This window comes from Scardinius erythrophthalmus, assembly GCF_964197995.2.
Source record: "Scardinius erythrophthalmus genome assembly, chromosome: 5".
Classification (NCBI taxonomy): Eukaryota; Metazoa; Chordata; class Actinopteri; order Cypriniformes; family Leuciscidae; genus Scardinius; species Scardinius erythrophthalmus.
Window position 1 is genome coordinate 42,023,561 of NC_138225.1, and position 22,888 is coordinate 42,046,448.

Genomic DNA, 22,888 nt, shown 5'->3' on the forward strand with positions numbered 1-22,888 from the left:
ATTTTTAGTGTTTCCTTTTTGGACATTACTTTAATCCCTTGCCATAGCAAAACCGTTTGAGATATTTATTATCCATTCACAATTTAGCATATTTAATGTATTTTCATCATGTTGAAAAAGTTTGGTGGGAATAAAATAAATAGTTTAAGAGGAGTGGCTAAAAATTCAGAGGCTGGTTTTGCAAAAAAATCCACATTCAGACCAAAATATCTGACTTCCTGATGGCCGGAGCTGATGAATGTAAATTAGAAAGTTGTCCGGCTTGATGAGAACAATATAGAAACATTTTTTTTTTTACTGTAGTTAAAACTAACCCCCCCACTTTTGTCAAAAGCATGTTGAAAGTGACACACTTCCTGCTGCCAGTTGGTGGCGCAAAAACTTTGACTCACAATAGTTACATCCATCTGGTGGGCCTCTTACCACGAACACACTGCTGAAGTTTCATCAAGATCAGTTAATGTATGCAGAAGTTATACCACTTCGTGTTTCTCTTTTCTTGCCATAAATTCGTTTCCTCGCCACGGCCAAACCGTTCGAGATATCAAAAATCCGTCCGCAATTTAGAATCCTCAATGTCTTGACTTCATGCACACCGAGTTTGGTGGGGATTGGATGAATTCTCTAGGAGGAGTACTTCGCATTCCACAGCAAGCGTTTTCCAAACAATCCATAATAGCCGACTTCCTGTTGGGCTGGCGTAAAACTTGACCGGGGGAAAGTTGTTCGGCCCGATGAGATCTATATGTGTACTGAGTTTCATATTATTATATGCAAGCGTGTTTGATTTATAGACCAAGTTTTCGGACACCATTCCAGGGGGCGCTGTCGAGCCCCCGTGCCACGCCCGGGTACCAGCTTCAGTCCGGCCCTGATGGCCGCAGGTTCTGATGTGTGTGCAAAATTTCAAGAGTTTTTGAGCATGTTAAGGGCCCCAAAAGTGCCCAAAAGGTTGACAAAATAATAATAATAATAATAAAATATAGCTGCGAGCAGCGATTACGGGCCCAAGCCGGTGGCACCGCAACCCCGGTGCCTTTAGTTACCTAAAGGCACCGGGGTGGCGGTACCGCCGGCTTTGGCCCTTCATCGCTGCTCGCAGCTATATATATATATATATATATATATATATATATATATATATATATATATATATATATGTATGTATATATATATATATATATATATATATATATATATATATATATATGTATGTATATATGTATGTGTATGTATATAAATATTTAAAAGACAGAAAATACTACTTGACTTACCTTATTCTGATTTGATGATACACTCAAAATATTCCACAACAAATCCTTTAAATTTAATGTAAAAATAAAAATGAAAGAAAGCAGTGTTGGGCTCACGTAACCCTCTCATTAGAATCAAAATGTTTCAACATTTGCGATGTATTTGAATGCTAAACTATTCTTTATTATATGCTTTGTTCTTCACTCGTGTTCCAATATCGATGGAAAAAACATCCTCTTCACAAGCACAAAAATGTGCTTGGAAACATCACAGTAAACATCACAGTGGAGCGGTGCTTACTTTGAATGTATGAATTGTACTACTGACTATTTAGAGCAGTGTAATTTTTATATGTTAGGTTGACTATTTTAGTATTATATGAAGGCTATAATGAACAGGCTGCGATGTCAAGATTGCAATGCTGGAATGTGTGTGTGTGTGTGTGTGTGTGTGTGTGTGTGTGTGTGTGTGTGTGTGTGTGTGTGTGTGTGTGTGTGTGTGTGTGTGTGTGTGTGTGTGTGTGTGTGTGTGTGTGTGTGTGTGTGTGTGTGTGTGTGTGTGTGTTCATGTTTTTCTATCCTGGTGGGGACTTCAACCTGAATGCACACAGACTCATGGGGACTCGTGTCACAGTGGGGACCTAAATAGAGGTCCCCATGGGTAAACAAGCTTATAAATCATACAGAATGAGTTTTTTTGGAAATGTAAAAATGCAGAAAGTTTTCTGTGATAGGTAGGTTTAGGGCTAGGGTTAGTGTGAGGAGATAGAATATACAGTTTGTACTGTATAAAACCATTAAGTCTATGGAGAGTCCCAACAAAGATAGTAAACCGTGTGTATGTGTGTGTGTGTGTGGCGTGGGTGCGATTGAACAGGGGACACATAAAAACATACTCCGTCATTATACAGGACGACATTCAAACTGCAAAGTGTTAACTTATATTTGTGTACAGTCGCAATAAAACACAACATTGTGCTTTTGTAAAATAATTTCAAGCAATGCTCCCCCCAAAAGGTGCTAATTTTAAAATTAAACTAAAATGCTCATATTAGCGATTTAAAACGGTGCGCATCCACGGTGAGGAACGAGCAGAACAGAGTGAACGTTTTTCAGTTAATTCCTACTTTCATAGGAATTCATTTGAAACGCTCGCTCAACCACTATCAATGTCACTGCGGACGAACATATTTTACTTTCGTTTTTAAGTTGGCAATTCAAAAGCCCCCAGCGGTGTTACACGTCGATTAACCGGTGGGAAAATATCCTCAGACACATACCTAATAAATGTATATTTAAATACAATATTGGCCTACCTGGTAAAAAGTTTTATATACTATTTTGATGTCCTTTTGGACACAAGAGGGCAGTATAGCCCTATGTTTGCTTTTTTGTTTAACCAAATAGCACTAAATAGCCTGTTTTTAACTTTTTCATTCTTCTTGAATTGTAAAAACAGAATAAAATGGGTTTAGTTGTGATATTTGTATACTTTTATATAGAAATAAATGGTATATAATTACATATTAGAAGATTTTTAGTGTTTCCTTTTTGGACATTACTTTAATCCCTCGCCATAGCAAAGCCGTTTGAGATATTTATTATCCATTCACAATTTAGCATATTTAATGTATTTTCATCATGTTGAAAAAGTCTGGTGGGAATAAAATAAATAGTTTAAGAGGAGTGGCTAAAAATTCAGAGGCTGATTTTGCAAAAAAATCCACATTCAGACAAAAATATCTGACTTCCTGATGGCCGGAGCGAATGAATGTAAATTAGAAAGTTGTCCGGCTTGATGAGAACAATATACAAACTATTTTTTTTTTATTGTAGTTAAAACTAACCCCCCCACTTTTGTCAAAAGCATGTTGAAAGTGACACACTTCCTGCTGCCAGTTGGTGGCGCTATAACTTTGACTCACAATAGTTACATCCATCTGATCAGCCTCTTACCACGAACACACTGCTGAAGTTTCATCAAGATCAGTTAATGTATGCAGAAGTTATTCCACTTCGTGTTTCTCTTTTCTCGCCATAAATTCGATTCCTCGCCACGGCCAAACCGTTCGAGATATCAAAAATCCGTCCGCAATTTAGCATCCTCAAAGTCTTGACTACATGTACACCGAGTTTGGAGGGGCCACAGTGAATTCTCTAGGAGGAGTATTTCACATTCCACAGCAAGCGTTTTCCAAACAACCCATAATAGCCGACTTCCTGTTGAGCTGGCGTAAAACTTGACCGGGAGAAAGTTGTTCGGCACAATGAGATCTATATGTGTACCGAGTTTCATATTAATTCATGCAAGCGTGTTTGATATATGGACCAAGTTTTAGAACCCCGTTCAAGGGGGCGCTGTTGAGCCCCCCAGCCACGCCCGGGTACCAGCTTCAGCCCGGCCCTGATGGCCGTGGGTTCTGACCTGTGTGCAAAGTTTCAAGAGTTTTCGAGCACGTTAAGGGTCCCAAAAGCCCCTGAAACCTTGAAAACAAACATTAAACTCAACAGACAAATCCCTCCCACCCCTCACAAACACAGAGACAGACAGAGAGAGAGAAAATTCTCCAGAAAATCCACATTCAAACCAAAATATCTGAGTTCCTGGTGGTCTGAGGTTATGACTGTAAATTAGAAAGTTGTCCGGCTTGATAAGAACAATACACCTACCAAGTTTTGTGATTCTAGGAAAAACTAAGCCCCCATTTTTGACTAAAGGTGGCGCTACTGAGCCATTTCACCACGCCCGTTTCTGAAACTTTGCACATGTCTACTGGATAATAAATGTGATGTGTCTGTCGAGTTTCATGCATTTTCAAGCATGTGAAGAGTCTCAAAAGCATCCGAAAAGAATATTAAAGTTTAATGCGTTGCCACGGCAACAGTATCTAAGATATCAATAATCCTTTCACAGGTCTACATCTGCCGTGTGTCTACATTATACACATAAAGTTTTAAGCAAATCGGGTAAAAATAAGAGGGTGATTTCTTGAAAGTGACACACTTTCTGCTGCCAGTTGGTGGCGCTATAACTTTGACTCACAAATGTCACATCCATGTGATCAGCCTCTTACAACTAACACACTGCTGAAGTTTCATGAAGATCAGTTAATGTATGCAGAAGTTATAACACACTTTCTGTTTGAATTATTCGCCATAAATTTGTTTCCTTGCCACGGCCAAACCGTTCGAGATATCAAAAATCCGTCCGCAATTTAGCATCCTCAATGTCTTGACTTCATGCCGACCGAGTTTGGAGGCGAATGGATGAATTTCCTAGGAGGAGTACATCAAATTCCACAGCATGCGTTTCCAAACAACCCATAATAGCTGACTTCCTGTTGGTCTGGCGTAAAACTTAGAGCACGGAAGTTGTTCGGCCCGATGAGGTCTATATGTGTACCGAGTTTCATATTATTACATGCAAGCGTGTCTGATTTATGGACAAGTGTTCGGATCCCGTTCCAGGGGGCGCTGTCGAGACCCCCTGCCACGCCCGGGTACCAGCTTCAGTCCGGCCCTGATGGCCGCGGGTTCTGACCTGTGTGCAAAATTTCAAGAGTTTTCGAGCATGTTAAGGGCCCCAAAAGTGGCCGAAAGGTTGACAAAATAATAATAATAATAATAATAATAATAATAATCCTACCGAAAACAATAGGGCCTTCGCCCTTTCAGGGCTTGGGCCCTAATAATCCTACCGGAAACAATAGGGCTCTTCGCCCTTTCAGGGCTTGGGCCCTAAATATAGCTGCGAGCAGCGATTACGGGCCCAAGCCGGTGGCACCGCAACCCCGGTGCCTTTAGTTACCTAAAGGCACCGGGGTGGCGGTACCGCCGGCTTTGGCCCTCCATCGCTGCTCGCAGCTATATTTATATATATATATATATTTATATATATATATATATATATATATATATATATATATATATACATACATACATACATACATACATACATACACACACATACATATATATGTATATATTAATGCAGAAGTTATAACACACTTCCTGTTTCATTTTTTCGCCATAAATTTGTTTCCTCGCCACGGCCAAACCGTTCGAGATATCAAAAATCCGTCCGCAATTTAGCATCCTCAATGTCTTGACTTCATGCACACCGAGTTTGGAGGCGAATCGATGAATTCCCTAGGAGGAGTACATTAAATTCCACAGCATGCGTTTCCAAACAACGCTAAATAGCCAACTTCCTGTTTGGCTGGCGTAAAACTTAGAGCACGAAAGTTGTTCGGCCCGATGAGATCTATATGTGTACCGAGTTCGCCCTTTCAGGGCTTGGGCCCTAATAATAATAAATAATCCTACCGAAAACAATAGGGCCTTCGCCCTTTCAGGGCTTAGGCCCTAATAATAATAAATAATCCTACCGGAAACAATAGGGCCTTCGCCCTTTCAGGGCTTGGGCCCTAATAATAATAATAATCCTAATGAAAACAATAGGGCCTTCGCCCCTTCAGGGCTTGGGCCCTAATAATCCTACCGAAAACAATAGGGCCTTCGCCCTTTCAGGGCTTGGGCCCTAATAAACAACAATCCTACCGAAAACAATAGGGCCTTCGCCCTTTCAGGGCTTGGGCCCTAAATATAGCTGCGAGCAGCGATTGCGGGCCCAAGCCGGTGGCACTGCCACCCTGGTGCATTTAGTTGCAGGAGTATTTCACATTCCACAGCAAGCGATTTCCAAACAACCCATAATAGCCGACTTCCTGTTGGGCTGGCGTAAAACTTGACTGAGGGAAAGTTGTTTGGCCCGATGAGATCTATATGTGTACCGAATTTCATATTAATTCATGCAAGCGTGTTTGATATATGGACCAAGTTTTCAGACCCCGTTCAAGGGGGCGCTGTTGAGCCCCCCTGCCACGCCCGTTTCTGAAACTTTTCACATGTCTACTGGCTAATAAGTGTGATGTATCTGTTGAGTTTCATCCAATTTCAAGTATGCTAAGAGTCTCAAAAGCATCCGAAAAGAATATTAAAGTTTGATGCGTTGCCACGGCAACAGTATCTAAGATATCAATAATCCTTTCACAGGTCTACATCTGCCATGTGTTTAAATTATACACATAAAGTTTGAAGCAAATCGGGTAAAAATAAGACGGTGATTTCAAAGCATTTTGAAAGTGACACACTTCCTGCTGCCAGTTGGTGGCGCTATAACTCTGACTCACAATAGTCACATCAATGTGATCGGCCTCTTACAATGAACACACTGCTGAAGTTTCATCAAGATCAGTTAATGTATGTAGAAGTTATAACACACTTCCTGTTTCCATTATTCGCCATAAATTCGTTTCCTTGCCACGGCCAAACCGTTCGAGATATCAAAAATCCCCTGCAATTTTTCATCCTCAATGTCTTGACTTCATGCTGACCGAGTTTGGAGGCGATTGGATGAATTCCCTAGGAGGAGTATTTCACATTCCATTGCATGCGTTTTCCAAACAACGTATAATAACCGACTTCCTGTTGGGCTTTTGTAAAACTTAGAGCACGAAAGTTGTTCGGCCCGATGAGATCTATATGTGTACTGAGTTTCATATTATTTTTTTTTATTATTTTTTTTTTATTGGAATATGCAAGATGTACATAAATTAGGATCACAAACAGGGAAAACAAATAAACAAACAAACAAACAAACAAAAAAAAACCAATACAGTCAGGAACTGACAGGTGCGTGCGTTTGTGTGTGTGCGTGCGTGCGTGCGTGCATGTGTGCATGTAAAGGTAACTGGGTGGACGTGTCACAGTACATACTTTGAAGAACAAGAGATAGAGAAAAAAAAAAAAAAAGGAAGATATATATATATATATATATATATATATATATATATATATATATACAAATAAACATACATACATAAACATGTATAAGTCAGTATATGAAAACAAATAACAGATATTAATAAAACAAATATAAAGAAATCAATCAGTGGTAAGGAGTGACTACTAAAAATACTATAACGTCTACTACTACAACTACTACTTCAACAACCACAACTACTACTACAGTCTCTACTTCTACAATAACTGCTACAACTACAACCACAACTACTACTACAATCTCTTCTACTATTATATTAACTGCAACTACTACTGCAACAACCACAACTGCTACTAGTCTCTACTTCTACAATAACTGCTACAACTACAACCACAATTATTACTACAATCTCTACTACTACATTAACTGCTACTACTACTACATCAGCAACTTGAATAATGACAATGGTATAAATACTTGATAGTAATGATAATAAGATAACAGAAGGACAAATCAGAACAGTTATAATAGTAATGAAAACAAAAGTATAAGTAATATTGATGATAGTAATGATATTAATGATATTAATGATAGTAATGGAGAGGTGAGGTGAGGTTAGGAAGTCAGGGAGAGGACTAATAATAATAATAATAATAATAATAATAGGAAAAGGAAAGAGCAAAAAAAATAATAATAAATAAATAAATAAGGAGTATATATATATATACATATACACATACATACATACATACACACACATACATACATATACATACACACACACATACATATATATATATATATATATATACACACACACACATACATACATTCACACATATTACAATAATAATAATAATAATAATAGTAGTAGTAGTAATAATAAGATTGAAAGAGGAAAATAGTAATAATTATAATATACTCATATTGATAATAATAATAAAATAACAACATTAATAATTATATGAGGAGGTGGAAGTTATATGATCAGCCTTGAAGTGCATAGTGTGTTGTCAGTTGCTTTGTGATGCATTAAAACGGTGTGACGTTCAGCATGGATCAGTCCGGTGCAATGCCCAGCTTGCCATGCCCCCGTCACCCTTACCCTCTGAATGAAGCTTTTTTTTTTTTTTTTTTTTTTTTTAGTTTCATATTATTACATGCAAGCGTGTTTGATATATGGACCAAGATTTCGGACCCCATTCCAGGGGGTGTTGAAGATTTTATTATTTAGAAAATAAGTAATTTAACTGTTTTTGTACACTATTATTTCATTGTCTGTGGGTGACTTTGGCTGACTTTGGAACCTGAGAGCACAAGGTGTTGTTACAGCAGAAAATTCTATTTCAGTAAAGTCACATGGTACAAACTATTTCTCAAAATAATCTATAGAATGCATTACCATATTTGGGAGAAGGATGTAGGTATATATGTTTGCTGGAGGGTCTTTCTGGAGGGTCTTTTCTGCAGAGGGGCACTCGGCTTTGTTTTGTTAATAAAGTCTAATTTTTTCTGATGTCAAATATCTTTGAAGTCATTCCCCTGAAAAGAATTAAACCACAAAGATATTTGACATCAGAAAAAATTAGACTTTATTAACAAAACAAAGCCGAGTGCCCCTCTGCAGAAAAGACCCTCCAGAAAGACCCTCCAGCAAACATATATACCTACATCCTTCTCCCAAATATGGTAATGCATTCTATAGATTATTTTGAGAAATAGTTTGTACCATGTGACTTTACTGAAATAGAATTTTCTGCTGTAACAACACCTTGTGCTCTCAGGTTCCAAAGTCAGCCAAAGTCACCCACAGACAATGAAATAATAGTGTACAAAAACAGTTAAATTACTTATTTTCTAAATAATAAAATCTTCAACAGGGGCGCTGTCGAGCCCCCCTGCCACGCCCGGGTACCAGCTTCAGCCCGGCCCTGATGGCCGTGGGTTCTGACCTGTGTGCAATGTTTCAAGAGTTTTCGAGCATGTTAAGGCCCCAAAAGTGCCCGAGAAGTAGAAAAAAAAATAATAATAATAACAAATAATCCTACCGAAAACAATAGGGCTCTGCGCCCTTTCAGGGCTTGGGCCCTAATAATAAATAATCCAACCGAAAACAATAGGGCCTTCGCCCTTTCAGGGCTTGGGCCCTAATAATAATAATAATCCTACCGAAAACAATAGGGCCTTCGCCCTTTCAGGGCTTGGGCCCTAATAATAATAATAAATAATCCTACCGAAAACAATAGGGCCTTCGCCCTTTCAGGGCTTGGGCCCTAATAATAATAATAATAATAATAATCCTACCGAAAACAATAGGGCCTTCGCCCTTTCAGGGCTTGGGCCCTAATAATCCTTACGAAAATAATAGGGCCTTCGCCCTTTCAGGGCTTGGGCCCTAATAATCCTAATGAAAACAATAGGGCCTTCGCCCTTTCAGGGCTCGGGCCCTAATAATAAACAGAGCAATTCCAAGAGGGTCCTCACACCATCGGTGCTCGGGCCCTAAAAAGACAAGATGGCAGGCCCTGCCTTAGTAAACAGTGAAAATGTAACAACTTAACGTAACATAACATAAAATGGGTGAATTGGGATTGGGGGTGTAAAACAAAAAAACAAACAAAAAAAAACTTGCATCACAATGAGTGTATTGTGATTGTCAAAACATTTGGTAACTAAGCAGAATTTTATTAATTTTAGTGACAACACAATGTTTACATACTACAATGACTGGTATGCTACTGTTTTTATTATTGAATGACACAAATTTCACAATTTCAATTCAATTCTTGTGATTTGATTCTGATCTTGATTCAATATTGATTCCTTTGGATAAATATTAGGTACAGTAGATACGTTTATGTGTTTAGTTAATTTTTCTCTCTAAAAAAATATCTCACCTAATGCTTTAAACATACAGAGCCCTGTCAGCTGGTATTATTATTAAAAGTTAAAAATAACATCTCAAATTAAATATAATGCGAATTTATTAATTAAATTGACAGAATCTGAGAGCTGAGAATTTGTTTCATATCAGTAGTAACCTTCTATGTCTTGTCTGCCGGTGTCAGTGTCCTCTTTGCTTCGTGATTTTTCTCTGCATGAGAAAATGGATGTGTGGCGTGAGAGCTTGTAAAAAGTGACAATTGCGTGACTCTCACGGTGAATTCGTGAGAGTAGGCAGCCCTGCGGATTCAGTTTGTTAATGTTTTTGGTGGGTGTGCTTGTGCGGTCTTGTCATTTGCCTTGTTGTTTGTGTATCTCTATGGCAAACGCTGAGCCCGTTCGGAATTACGGGAGCCCAGAGGGGAGCGTCGGTGGATGTTAAAGAGAAAACCGATTTTCATTCAAACAAGTCGACATAAACTACACATTCAAGTTAATCGATAAAATCGATTTATATCCCAGCCTTACCACCCGCAGTTCCGACTGATGACCAGAATCTTTTATCGGTGGGATCCCTACATCTTTCAGTTTCAAACGATCTGCAAATCCAGTATTGAACTGGGCCTTGTTTATTAAACATTCGTCACCGAAATGCCGGGAACAAACAAACACACTTGCACAACTCCGTTGCTGCCCCGGAAAAACAAACTGCATCCACTGTTCCCTTACGCTGGGTTCTTTGGGAACCTGAACAAGGTTATCTTTCCCTCACAACCAAAAACACACTTCTTTGGTGCCATTGTTTATTTTGTGGTCTAAAAACAAAACACGCTCTTCCGGGAGAAGTGTCTATACAAGGAATTCTGTCCTTTATGATGTCTTACAGGGCCATACTCAAAAAAAAATTCAGAAACTTACTAGTTTTTTTTAAACAACACTCCCAGTCAAACATCAGGACACTCAAGGAGGTCATCTTCCAGGAGATACACAGAATAGATGTGAAAATTTGTTGTGAACTTGTACACTCAATGCCAAGAAGGATCAGAGTAGCATACTTAAAGTTATGTAGGTCATACTATGTAATAGAATATTGAAAATATAGAAAATGCTCCCTTTATAATCAGTAAAAAAGTTGTCACTCATTTCAGTTAAGCGAAATCTCATAGACTTCTGCTGCTCACCTTAGAAAACTTCCTTTATAATAAATTTGTCCACCAAATAATGATTCATGAGCATGCAGGACTTGGCACTAAACACTACTGATTGCCATTGCATTCAAGAGATCAACAGACATTTCTGCGATTGACTACATTGCTCAATGCTGCAAAAACACGCTGCAAAGAAACCTTTGACGTTCTCTAGAGCACAAACACGGATTTGCACTGAAGAGTTTGTTCCTATGTTTCGCCAATATATGCTGTTATTATAGTTTAAACTGAGGGTGCTCTTGCTTTCATTTGAGGGTGTTTAGCACCTGTAGAATCGGGCCTGTGTTCCTTCCTCTATATGGGTGTCACAGAAGTAAGTGTTATCTCTTTCTCTTTTTCAGGTGCGTGTAAATGTTGTTCAGAATAACCTGGCTTTGCTGATATACTTGATGAGGATGGTGAAGGCTTTAATGGACAATCCCACACTATATTTAGAGAAATATGTGAGTTATTCACACTACATACTAACAATAACATACACATATTTACTTCCCTTATGAAAAGCTACTTTTTTAAAGGGGTCATTTAGTTTTTTAACAAACCCCCGACCTTTAGAATTAAGATCCTTGATTTGTTTAGCTGCTATACCTTTAAGGCTTTCATGTAAACATGTTTTATGATTGGCTGACTTCTTTGGATGTACAATAATACTATTTTTGGACTAGAAAAGATTTTTTGTTTTGTTTTTAAACTTACTGTATGTTTTCATAGTATTAACTGTTTTATCTAAAAAATTTAAGGCAAATGCTATTTTTCTTAATGTGACTGCTTTAATAGAAACTCCCTTTGTTTTCTGCTGTCTTTCAGCTCCATGAATTGATCCCGGCAGTGGTGACGTGTATTGTCAGTAAGCAGTTATGTTTGAGGCCTGACGTGGACAATCACTGGGCTTTGCGAGACTTTGCTGCTCGGCTGATGGCTCAGAGCTGCAAGACTTTCAGCACAACCACCAACAACATCCAGTCTCGTATCACCAAGACCTTTACTAAGGTAGTAGACCCTGTGTGTTTGCGTGCTCTCATCGTGGCTGGTGTGTTTACAAACTATTATTTGTTTAGTCCAATTGAAACAAATACAACTGATAAGCAAAAAAACTGAAATTAATCTAAGCTTAAATTGTCCATCATTTTTATATGACTTTCTCTAATTGTCAGGCATTGTTGGATGATAGGACTCAGTGGACAACTCGTTATGGCTGCATTGCTGGACTTGCTGAACTTGGGCATGACGTGAGTTTCCTTCATTCACTGTCTACTATAACCATATTTAATGCTGTGGAAGCAAATTTATACTTAATGTATGTAATTTTTCTTCTGGTCTTAGATGCTAATTGGTCAGCATCAAAAATATTTATCTAAATTACCCAATATATTAAACGCTGAGCATCATATTACTGAGCAGCACTCATTAAGCCCAGCTGTGCCTCTGTTATGCTATTTTAAAGGTTATTAAGGTCTCCTACAATAGGTTTACATGCATCCAAGGTCAAAAAACACTTTAATTTTCTCATTAACAGGAACATGTAACAGGAAGTGAGACTGGAATTGCTAACGACTTGTTTCAGCAGTTTAGGAGACAATAACTTTATTTGTCGTGCACTTTGATCTATAAAACTTTGCAAAACATTTTACATTCAGAAATTGCTATATTACACTCTGCATGAAAGAGTGTATTTTTCAAAAAAGAATAATTTTCAACAAAGAATAATCAGGGCACTTTAACTTTAGTTTAGATGTCAAGATTGACACTTAATGAATAATGAATTTGCTTACTATGGCTTACTCTTTTAATAAGCATTAAGGCATTTGAGGCATGCTTTTTTGTGAATATAGTCCCAACCTTGCGTTGTTCCTAACAGTGCCACTATATCAGGGCTCCAGACTAACTTTTTGCCTTGGTAGCACTGGTGCGCCTAACTTTTTTATTTAGGTGCACCAGCACAAAATTTGGGTGCACCCAAATTTTTCCTCGGCTGTATCACCTTTAACGCCACAATTTTAAGGTCACCTTTTTATCACGCTCTATACACATTCATATATATTATGTAAATGAATTTAAACAAGAAGGTGTAGGTAAAAACTTTTATTTATTTTTTGAAGCACAATTATTAACGGTATTCCTACTCTTACCGATACTGCTTATCGATACAGTACTTTAACTGTATTCTTATGGTTCTTTTTGTTTTATATATAATAAACAAAGATAAACAAAAGATAAACAATTAAACAAAGATACACTTTATATAGGCCTACACAGTGCTTTAATTTCAGGAAGACCTACTACTGTTCAGGCATGGTCTAAAAAGAAATCCAATAAAGTAATAAAATGTAAAATAACACTGTAAAATTTATCATAAATAGATTAATGCTTATTAAAGCTGAAGTTATTCTTTCAAGAGCTGAGAGTGATTTTTCTCTTGTTGTTTGATTTGCAGTAATGGCGCAATCGTCAGCATGTTTATTAGACTGCGGCCCCTTTAAGACCGGGTGCAGATCTAATAGGCTACTGATGCACCATATTCTCCCAACTATTTCCATAACTACGTCCATTTAAGACATAAACTGTTTTTAGTGAATCTCAAAGCCGGTAATTTTGACACGCTTTTGTGCACAATTGATCGTTTAGACGCGCACAATCTGCACATGAAACCGAAAGTATAATTGCTTGTCTCGGTCTGTTTCGGAGCGCGCGCCGCCATGCGAACAACATCTCTTGCGCAGATTTTTGTGTTTTTAATAGCTCTTTCAATTATTAAACGCGTCCCGCCATTTAGCAACAGTAGCTAGACTGCATTTACAACAATCACCGATCGTGCTGATTCTGATTCTGAGTTTTAGGGAGAAATGACAGCGTAATGCTGCGAAGGGAAGAAGTTGCGCGTAGTTAGATAGTTAATGGTTTTACCTCAATATGTTATTTTTTATAATCTTTGGAAGCCGAAATTTAAAATAAAATCAGACTAATATAACAGACCTTAAGTGTAACCAGGCTACGTTTGAATGTTTAATTCTGTCCTCCGTCGTCACTCATTAAGCAGGGCTGTCGTGTTGTGCGAGCTGTGGCATCGCGTGAGAGAAGAGTTTGAGTTCCGTCAAAGGAGAACAAACGCCAACAAACGTTCGTGGAGAGGCAGCGGATGTGAGGACGTTAGGTGCACCGGTGCGACCTAGGAAAAATGTTAGTCGCACACTTACAAAATTTGGTCGCATATGCGACCAAATTGGTCGCACTCTAGAGCCCTGTATATTCAACAACCTCATGTACCATATTGCTTAATTATAACTGTGTGTCTGCGGGTCCTTAAAAAGTCTTAAAATGTCTTAAAGGGATAGTTCACCATAGTATGTAAATGTAAATGTAAATGTAAGTTCACCCAAAAATGAAAATTAGCCCATGATTTACTCACCCTGAAGCCATTGTAGGTGTATATGTCATTCTTCTTTCAGATAAATGCAAATGGAGTTATATTAAAAAATGTTCTGCCTCTTCCAAGCTTTATAATGGGAGTCAATGGGTATATTTTTTGGAAGTCCATCAAAGTGCATCCGTCCATGATAACAGTGCTCCATAGGTCTCTGTTGGGTTAATAAAGGCCTTCTGAAGTGAAGCTATGCTTTTGTGTAAGAAACATATCCATATTTAAAACTTTATTGACTAAAATAACTAGCTTCCGGCAGACAGCCGTACGCAAGTCTACTAAGGGCGGTCAAACCCGCCAGAGCCCTGTGGAGCACTTTTATCATGGATGGATGCGCTTTGATGGACTTACAAAAAATATACCCATTTACTCACATTATAAAGTTTGAAAGAGCCAGGAAATTTACTATGCAGTTTCCGTTTTTGTCAAACAGAGACCCCTAGAGTCACTGTGGAGTACTTGTATTTAACGTTACTGTTGTAAATACCACTCACGCAGAGCCGTCTCTGCACTCCATCAACAAGAATGCCAGGTCAGCATCGCTGTTGCATCCTTTGCTGCTTTTTAGCTCTCGCCAACGAGTGAAAGCCTAACCAAGTGGGACTCTTGTCCAGTTCCTCACGCAGCCCGTTTCTCGTTTTCTTTTCCTTGACTCTTCCGACCGCGTTTTCTTCGTCGTATTGCTTCATATGTTGTTGAAGTATGTGACGTTGTGCCGTAAAGCAAGTCGTGATTCTCGGCAAATCCATTTTTAAATCCACGTTTTGAAGGCCATAAAATGCAACCGAACAGTCACCGCAGTGAAGCTTAACATTTTATTGTTACTTGTTGCTTTCTGAAATCTTACAACCTTGTCAATACGTTGCGCCATGACTGCTTAAAGTAACTGACCCGTTTGACTAATAAAGAAACATGGGTGAATGAGAAAATAAAAGGCAAAACATGCTTGATAAGTTAGTAAAATTGCAATTAACAGTGCAAGAGATCTGAATTCAGCACTCACATGCTGACGGGCAGCCCTCTGTGCGCACATACTCGAAGAGTGCGCACTGAAAGCCTTCTGAAAGCCAAGCCGACTTGATGAGTATTCACGCAAACACAGTCGGTCATGTCTTAAGTGAACGTAAACAATAGGGTGAAAATCGGATGCACGTCGGTCATTATATTGGATCTGAGCTTTCGGTCTTAAAGTGACAGCAGCCTAAAACACAGGTCTGCTGCTCTGACATTGTAATCAAGCAACAAAAGACAAGACTGCCTTGACCCAATAGCTTTTGTAGCATATTTAGTTCATACAGTGAGAGATATGCAGTTGTTTTTTATTTATATTTGATGACTATTTAATTTCTGTAGTATTTCTTACTTGAAAATAGGATAGATGCATAAAAGCGAATTAAGACAGAAATATTTTACTCTTGTTATATTACTATTTATATCTCCAAATAATAATGTATTATTATGACCGCCGCTAGCATAGCTAGCGAAAGCGGTCATATAGGGATTGTCAAAGTTTTTTTTTTTTTTTTTTTCGTCATCTACTGAATTTTTCGTCAACGATACCAGGGACACCGAAACACCGGGGAACATGAAATTTGGTGGGCATGTAGCCCCACTAGACTTTTACGGAAAAATTTCGTTTGGTCCCCGGGGGCCACTCCCCCCCCGTGCTGGACCCCCCCAAACCCAAAAAATGCAGTTTTTCCTAAATAACTACCTGAACCGTGGCACCGAGGATGAAGAAATTTTTATGGTATGTTGGTCTTAAGGGCCCACATCAACCTAGCCCATAATCGATTGTCAAAGTTTTTTTTTTTTTTTTTTTTTTTGGTCATCTACTGAATTTTTTCGTCAACGATACCAGGGACACCGAAACACCGGGGAACATGAAATTTGGTGGGCATGTAGCCCCACTAGACTTTTACGGAAAAATTTCGTTTGGTCCCCGGGGGGCACCCCCCCCCCCCCCCCCGCACTGGGCCCCCCCAAACCCAAAAAATGCAGTTTTTCCTAAATAACTACCAGACCGAGGCACCGAGGATGAAGAAATTTTTATGGTATGTTGCTCTTAAGGGCCCACATCAACCTAGCCCATAATCACTCATTTGTGATTTGCGCCCCTCCCATAAAAAATGAAGTATGTGACGTTGTGCCGTAAAGCAAGTCGTGATTCTCGGCAAATCCATTTTTAAATCCACGTTTTGAAGGCCATAAAATGCAACCGAACAGTCACCGCAGTGAAGCTTAACATTTTATTGTTACTTGTTGCTTTCTGAAATCTTACAACCTTGTCAATACGTTGCGCCATGACTGCTTAAAGTAACTGACCCGTTTGACTAATAAAGAAACATGGGTGAATGAGAAAATAAAAGGCAAAACATGCTTGATAAGTTAGTAAAATTGCAATTAACAGTGCAAGAGATCTGAATTCAGCACTCACATGCTGACGGGCAGCCCTCTGTGCGCACATACTCGAAGAGTGCGCACTGAAAGCCTTCTGAAAGCCAAGCCGACTTGATGAGTATTCACGCAAACACAGTCGGTCATGTCTTAAGTGAACGTAAACAATAGGGTGAAAATCGGATGCACGTCGGTCATTATATTGGATCTGAGCTTTCGGTCTTAAAGTGACAGCAGCCTAAAACACAGGTCTGCTGCTCTGACATTGTAATCAAGCAACAAAAGACAAGACTGCCTTGACCCAATAGCTTTTGTAGCATATTTAGTTCATACAGTGAGAGATATGCAGTTGTTTTTTATTTATATTTGATGACTATTTAATTTCTGTAGTATTTCTTACTTGAAAATAGGATAGATGCATAAAAGCGAATTAAGACAGAAATATTTTACTCTTGTTATATTACTATTTATATCTCCAAATAATAATGTATTATTATGACCGCCGCTAGCGTAGCTAGCGAAAGCGGTCATATAGGGATTGTCAAAGTTTTTTTTTTTTTTTTTTTTCGTCATCTACTGAATTTTTCGTCAACGATACCAGGGACACCGAAACACCGGGGAACATGAAATTTGGTGGGCATGTAGCCCCACTAGACTTTTACGGAAAAATTTCGTTTGGTCCCCGGGGGCCACTCCCCCCCCGTGCTGGACCCCCCCAAACCCAAAAAATGCAGTTTTTCCTAAATAACTACCTGAACCGTGGCACCGAGGATGAAGAAATTTTTATGGTATGTTGGTCTTAAGGGCCCACATCAACCTAGCCCATAATCGATTGTCAAAGTTTTTTTTTTTTTTTTTTTTTTGGTCATCTACTGAATTTTTTCGTCAACGATACCAGGGACACCGAAACACCGGGGAACATGAAATTTGGTGGGCATGTAGCCCCACTAGACTTTTACGGAAAAATTTCGTTTGGTCCCCGGGGGGCACTCCCCCCCCCCCCCCCCCGCACTGGGCCCCCCCAAACCCAAAAAATGCAGTTTTTCCTAAATAACTACCGGACCGAGGCACCGAGGATGAAGAAATTTTTATGGTATGTTGCTCTTAAGGGCCCACATCAACCTAGCCCATAATCACTCATTTGTGATTTGCGCCCCTCCCATAAAAAATGAAAATGCAATATTATTCTGCTTTAATCGCCCCTATCTTCAGTTGAGATGTTCAGAACGGCACCATATTTCATGTGTAGGATTAACTTGACATCCTCTGGGGGTATGCTAAGTTTCGTAGAATTTCATCCATGGGGGGGTATAAAATAAATTCATTTATGTGCTCATTTAGTGACTGTACACTCATCGGCCTGTAGATGGTGGTGTTGAGCGAAGGGTTGCTGGTTTAGGATGATACTGTCACTAAGGTTGCCAACTGTCCCGAACTAGGCGGGACGTCCCGCTTTTTGGGCCTAATTTATTTGTCCCTTGCGTGGCCTCCCGTGTCCCGTTTTTTGACAAGCTGATAAACCACTGACTGATACAACAGCAACAGCAGCAGTGCTGACCACGACACTTGAGAATGATCACCGACACCTGTCATCATCCAATCACAGCTTTTTTTAATCACTGTTTTGAGACAAATCATTGTTTGATTTGCGAACATCCTCTGCCGTCTGGTCGCTTCCGCTTCAAGCCGGACTCGTCTCGCGCTAACGGTAATTTCCTTTCCTCCACTGTCCACGTTTTGATTTCGGCTAATCAATTTTGCCGAATGCAAACAACATGATTATTGTTCATGAGTCTAACATCCAGCCACGCAAGAAAACATGTAATCTACCTGAGGGAATAATATGCTCAAAAAACATTTCTGATTATTATTAATGTTTTAAAGCTTTTAGAAAGTACATAGAAAGCTTTTGTAACATTATCTTAACTGTCACTTTTGATTAATGTAATGCATCCTTGCTGAATAAAAGTAGGCAATTACTTTCTTTATTTTTTTTCCCAAAAAATAATCTTACTAACCCCAAACTTTTTAACTGTAAGCCTAGTGTATAATGTTAAAAAAGCTTTCTATTTTAGATAAATGCTGTTATTTTGAACTATGGTTTGTTTGTAATGTGACTTTTTTCATGTATGACATTAAAATTATTTTTAGAATTAAATACATAAATAGGTTAACCCTCTGGAGTCTGAGGTGTTTTCTGGGCCCTGGAGGTGTTCTGACATGCTCTGACATTTGTGCTTTTTTCAGTTATTTATAAACATGTTAATGGCAAAGGTGTAAATTCACTCTAATAAGCACAAACAGGGCTACCAAAATATGTGATCACCATGCATGTATATTTTTTTATTTTTAAGAGAATAATGCTTATGCGTGGTTATTGAAAAAATTAAAAATGAAAGTTGCTGAAAGAAGACCTCAAAACTCATAATAAATATGCATGAATAAGACTTTTGACAAATGGATGTTCTTCCTTCGAGTTCTGGCTTCAAAATTATGTGAAAATAGTCTTGCTTTATCGTTCAGATAAAACAATACATTGATTTAAATTGATGTAAAACAGGTTTTGCTTGGAAAGCCATTATGCGAGTGGGCGTGAACGAGGAGTGGTTTACACCTTGGAATACAAAATGTCCCACCCATTATGCATAATGACTCTGCAAAATTAGCCATTCATTCAGGTGTGACTCTGACTGACTGAGCCACAATGCAAGGACAAAAAATTAGAAGAAGACTTATACTGACCATTTAAGATTTTGCTCACATCTATCTTGTAAATATGTTTTGCTATTTTATTAAAAAGGTTACAATTACAACAATAATTAAAATTTCAACAATATTTCAAGTGTACTCTTTCTTTGCAAAAAAAAAAGATTATAGGCCTACATTTTAGGCCTATCTATGTATTCATTAGTTTGAATATAGCCAAAATTGGAACAGGTAACATCTTAGTTGATGACTTTATTTTATATATATATATAAAAATTGCTAAACAAAAGCTTATTTGATATATATATTCAGTATATTCTACAGTAAAAACTGTACTCAAATCTAGTCAACAAAATGTTGTCTTTCATATTTCGCCTGACTGTAACGTTGTTTTTATGAAATATTAGGGCATATAAATGTTAATTTGCAGTTTAATACGTATTGCTTATACAAATAGCCTACATTTTATTTCAACATATTTCAGTCGATTTTTACTCATCTCAGTATAGTAATACAGTTTGCTAAAACATCATCATTCATTCACACACGCGATTTAAATTTAAACTGTCTTTTTGCGAGCTGTGGTAAACAGCGCGCATCTCTGCCGTTCATTCATCAAAAACAGAAACCCGATTCACGTGAGAAGAAAAAAAAAAACTTACAGTATTCCTCAGCTCGCTCCTCGATATACCCGCACTTCTGAGGTACTTTTTTCATCAAAAGCTTATTTGATGTGGCAGTATATTCTACAGTAAAAACTGTACTCAAATCAACAAAATGTTGTCTTTCATATTTCGCCTGACTGTAACGTTTTTTTTATGAAATATTAGGGCATATAAAATTGCAGTTTAATACGTATTGCTTATACAAATAGCCTACATTTTATTTCAACATATTTCAGTCGATTTTTACTCATAGTAATACAGTTTGCTAAAACATCCTCATTCATTCACACACACGATTTAAATTTAAACTGTCTTTTTGCGAGCTGTGGTAAACAGCGCGCATCTCTGCCGTTCATTCATCAAAAACAGAAACCCGATTCACGTGAGAAGAAAAAAAAACTTACAGTATTCCTCAGCTCGCTCCTCGATATACCCGCACTTCTGAGGTACTTTTTTCATTATTGTTATTGCTCACAGCGCTGCTGAGACGGTGTTAAAGTAATGATCTGAATAAACTGATATGTGGGCGTTCACAGGTTTGCTTGGATTGCCTCATTCATTTGCGTTTGAATAGCGCGCGCTCTCCGTAGGCGGAGTCACATTACATTTGAATTAGGTCTAATGAGGTCGACTGGAATCGCTCTCTTTTAATACAGATTTCACAACATGAGAATATTTGTTTTTTATATAAATTACTTCATTTAAGAGAAGAGAATTCAAGCTTCATGCCTGTATGTCTGTTTGCCTGTTTGACTGAGTATTCGCTGAGTTATTGTTCATTTTCGGACGCGTTTCAGAATGGACGACACTGGCAGATAGAAGGCAGAACTCGCATCACGTTTATTTTTCTTTATTTGGCAAAAAGCACAACACTTTGTTTTTATTGTGAATATACACAAAAATAATACACATTTAACAGAATCGATTGATGTACAAAACAAGCATAAAAGATAAAAATTAATATTTTTATTTTATTATTTTTTTGCACTCATACGGAAAAAAACGAGCCTATCGCGCCGGCGCGATAGCCGACCTCAGGGGGTTAAGCAATACAAATGTGTTTATGTCTGATAACCTTTTAAACACAAACTTAACTGCAGACACTGAAATGGCGTACACTGTGTGATACAGTACAAATATTTTGAGTGTCCCTCATTTTCCTATAAATAACCACGATTGTCCCGCATTTTCCTTTTCTGAAGTTGGCAACCCTAACTGTCACACACACACACATGCAGGAATACAAACAAACGCAAGCATGCACACACACTGACATCCACACGCACAGACACACACCCATACACACACACATACAAATCCACATGCACAGACACACACACAAACACACACGCGCACACACATGTACGCATGCATACATACACGCACAGACACACACATACACAAACACACACACATATACACACACACAGACAGACATGCACATACTACTACTTTTTTAGGTATATACATAAACACGCAATACAGCCAAATTGCTCCACGTCATTTCTTTTTGTGGAAAGCCAGTGCAGGCCTTAGCGGCGGTCATATTTTGTACCGCCATGCGGTACATCTAGTTGTTATTATTATTTTTATATGTTGTTATATAATTTCAGTGCAGTATTAATGTTACAAAATATACCAAAATTTGTTTGAATGTACATTTATAACACTATACATTGTGTTATAGTACCCTGTCATTAAATTACCAAAAAAAAAAAAGAAAAGAAAAAAGTACTGCTGCAAGGGTGTTTCTAATACTGAGGGAGTGATTTATGATGTACATTTTTGGTAAGGTCTTAAAAAGTATTAAATTGGAATTGCTGATACCTGCATAACCCTATATACATTTTTCAGTAAACTATTTTGAATCACTTCAGTGTGCTGATCATTCACTGAGAGTAAACTTAAGTCTTTTACTTTTCATGTAGGTGATAAAGACATTGATCATCCCTCGTCTGTCTGTAGAGGGTGTTCGTATTAAAGCTGTGATGGATGGGCCAGTGGTATCTAACATTGATAAGATTGGAGCCGATCATGTCCAGAGTCTGTTACTTGTAAGTACCTTACAACAACACGGTCAGTCATTCTGATGAGCAGTCATTCTAGTTCTGGTGCTGCCAAGTTTGTTCATAGTAGTGTTGTTATTTATGCAAATTCATTTACATTTTAACCCCTTACACCCTGTAGGTATTTTTAATGATTTAATATTTTTATTGTTCATGCTTGAAATTTATGATTATTAGAAAGTATGTATGAAAGGTCATAAAAAATGAAAATAAAAATGCCTTTCACAATCATGTCAATTGTAACTGAGAAAAAATTTGTGTTGATGCCTCAAAGAAATCAAAAGATATGGCATTTGGAGCCATGGGCGCCTTTTAATCAGAAGTCCAAAAACCTTTCCAAATAAGTGATCTGATTGTTGTAAGAACTGCTTGCACTTGTAAACACAACAAACCAAAACAATAATTATGTAGAATAAATTGCAAGTTATAAAATCTTGGTGGATGACAGATGATCTTCCTGTCTACTTCAATATTGTGTGCTCCTATTCTATGGCGCATGGTAAATAT

General features: G+C 38.1%; 1 protein-coding gene across 1 annotated transcript in view; it reads left to right on the forward strand.

Moving 5' to 3' along the window:
* Positions 1–22,888, forward strand: part of taf6 (TAF6 RNA polymerase II, TATA box binding protein (TBP)-associated factor) — a 96,132-nt gene that overhangs the window by 47,565 nt on the left and 25,679 nt on the right. Inside the window, exons 9-12 of the mRNA XM_081367041.1 lie at positions 11,471–11,572; positions 11,937–12,119; positions 12,284–12,358; positions 22,244–22,369. Coding sequence (XP_081223167.1) covers positions 11,471–11,572; positions 11,937–12,119; positions 12,284–12,358; positions 22,244–22,369 — 486 coding nt within the window. The remainder of the gene's footprint in view (positions 1–11,470; positions 11,573–11,936; positions 12,120–12,283; positions 12,359–22,243; positions 22,370–22,888) is intronic.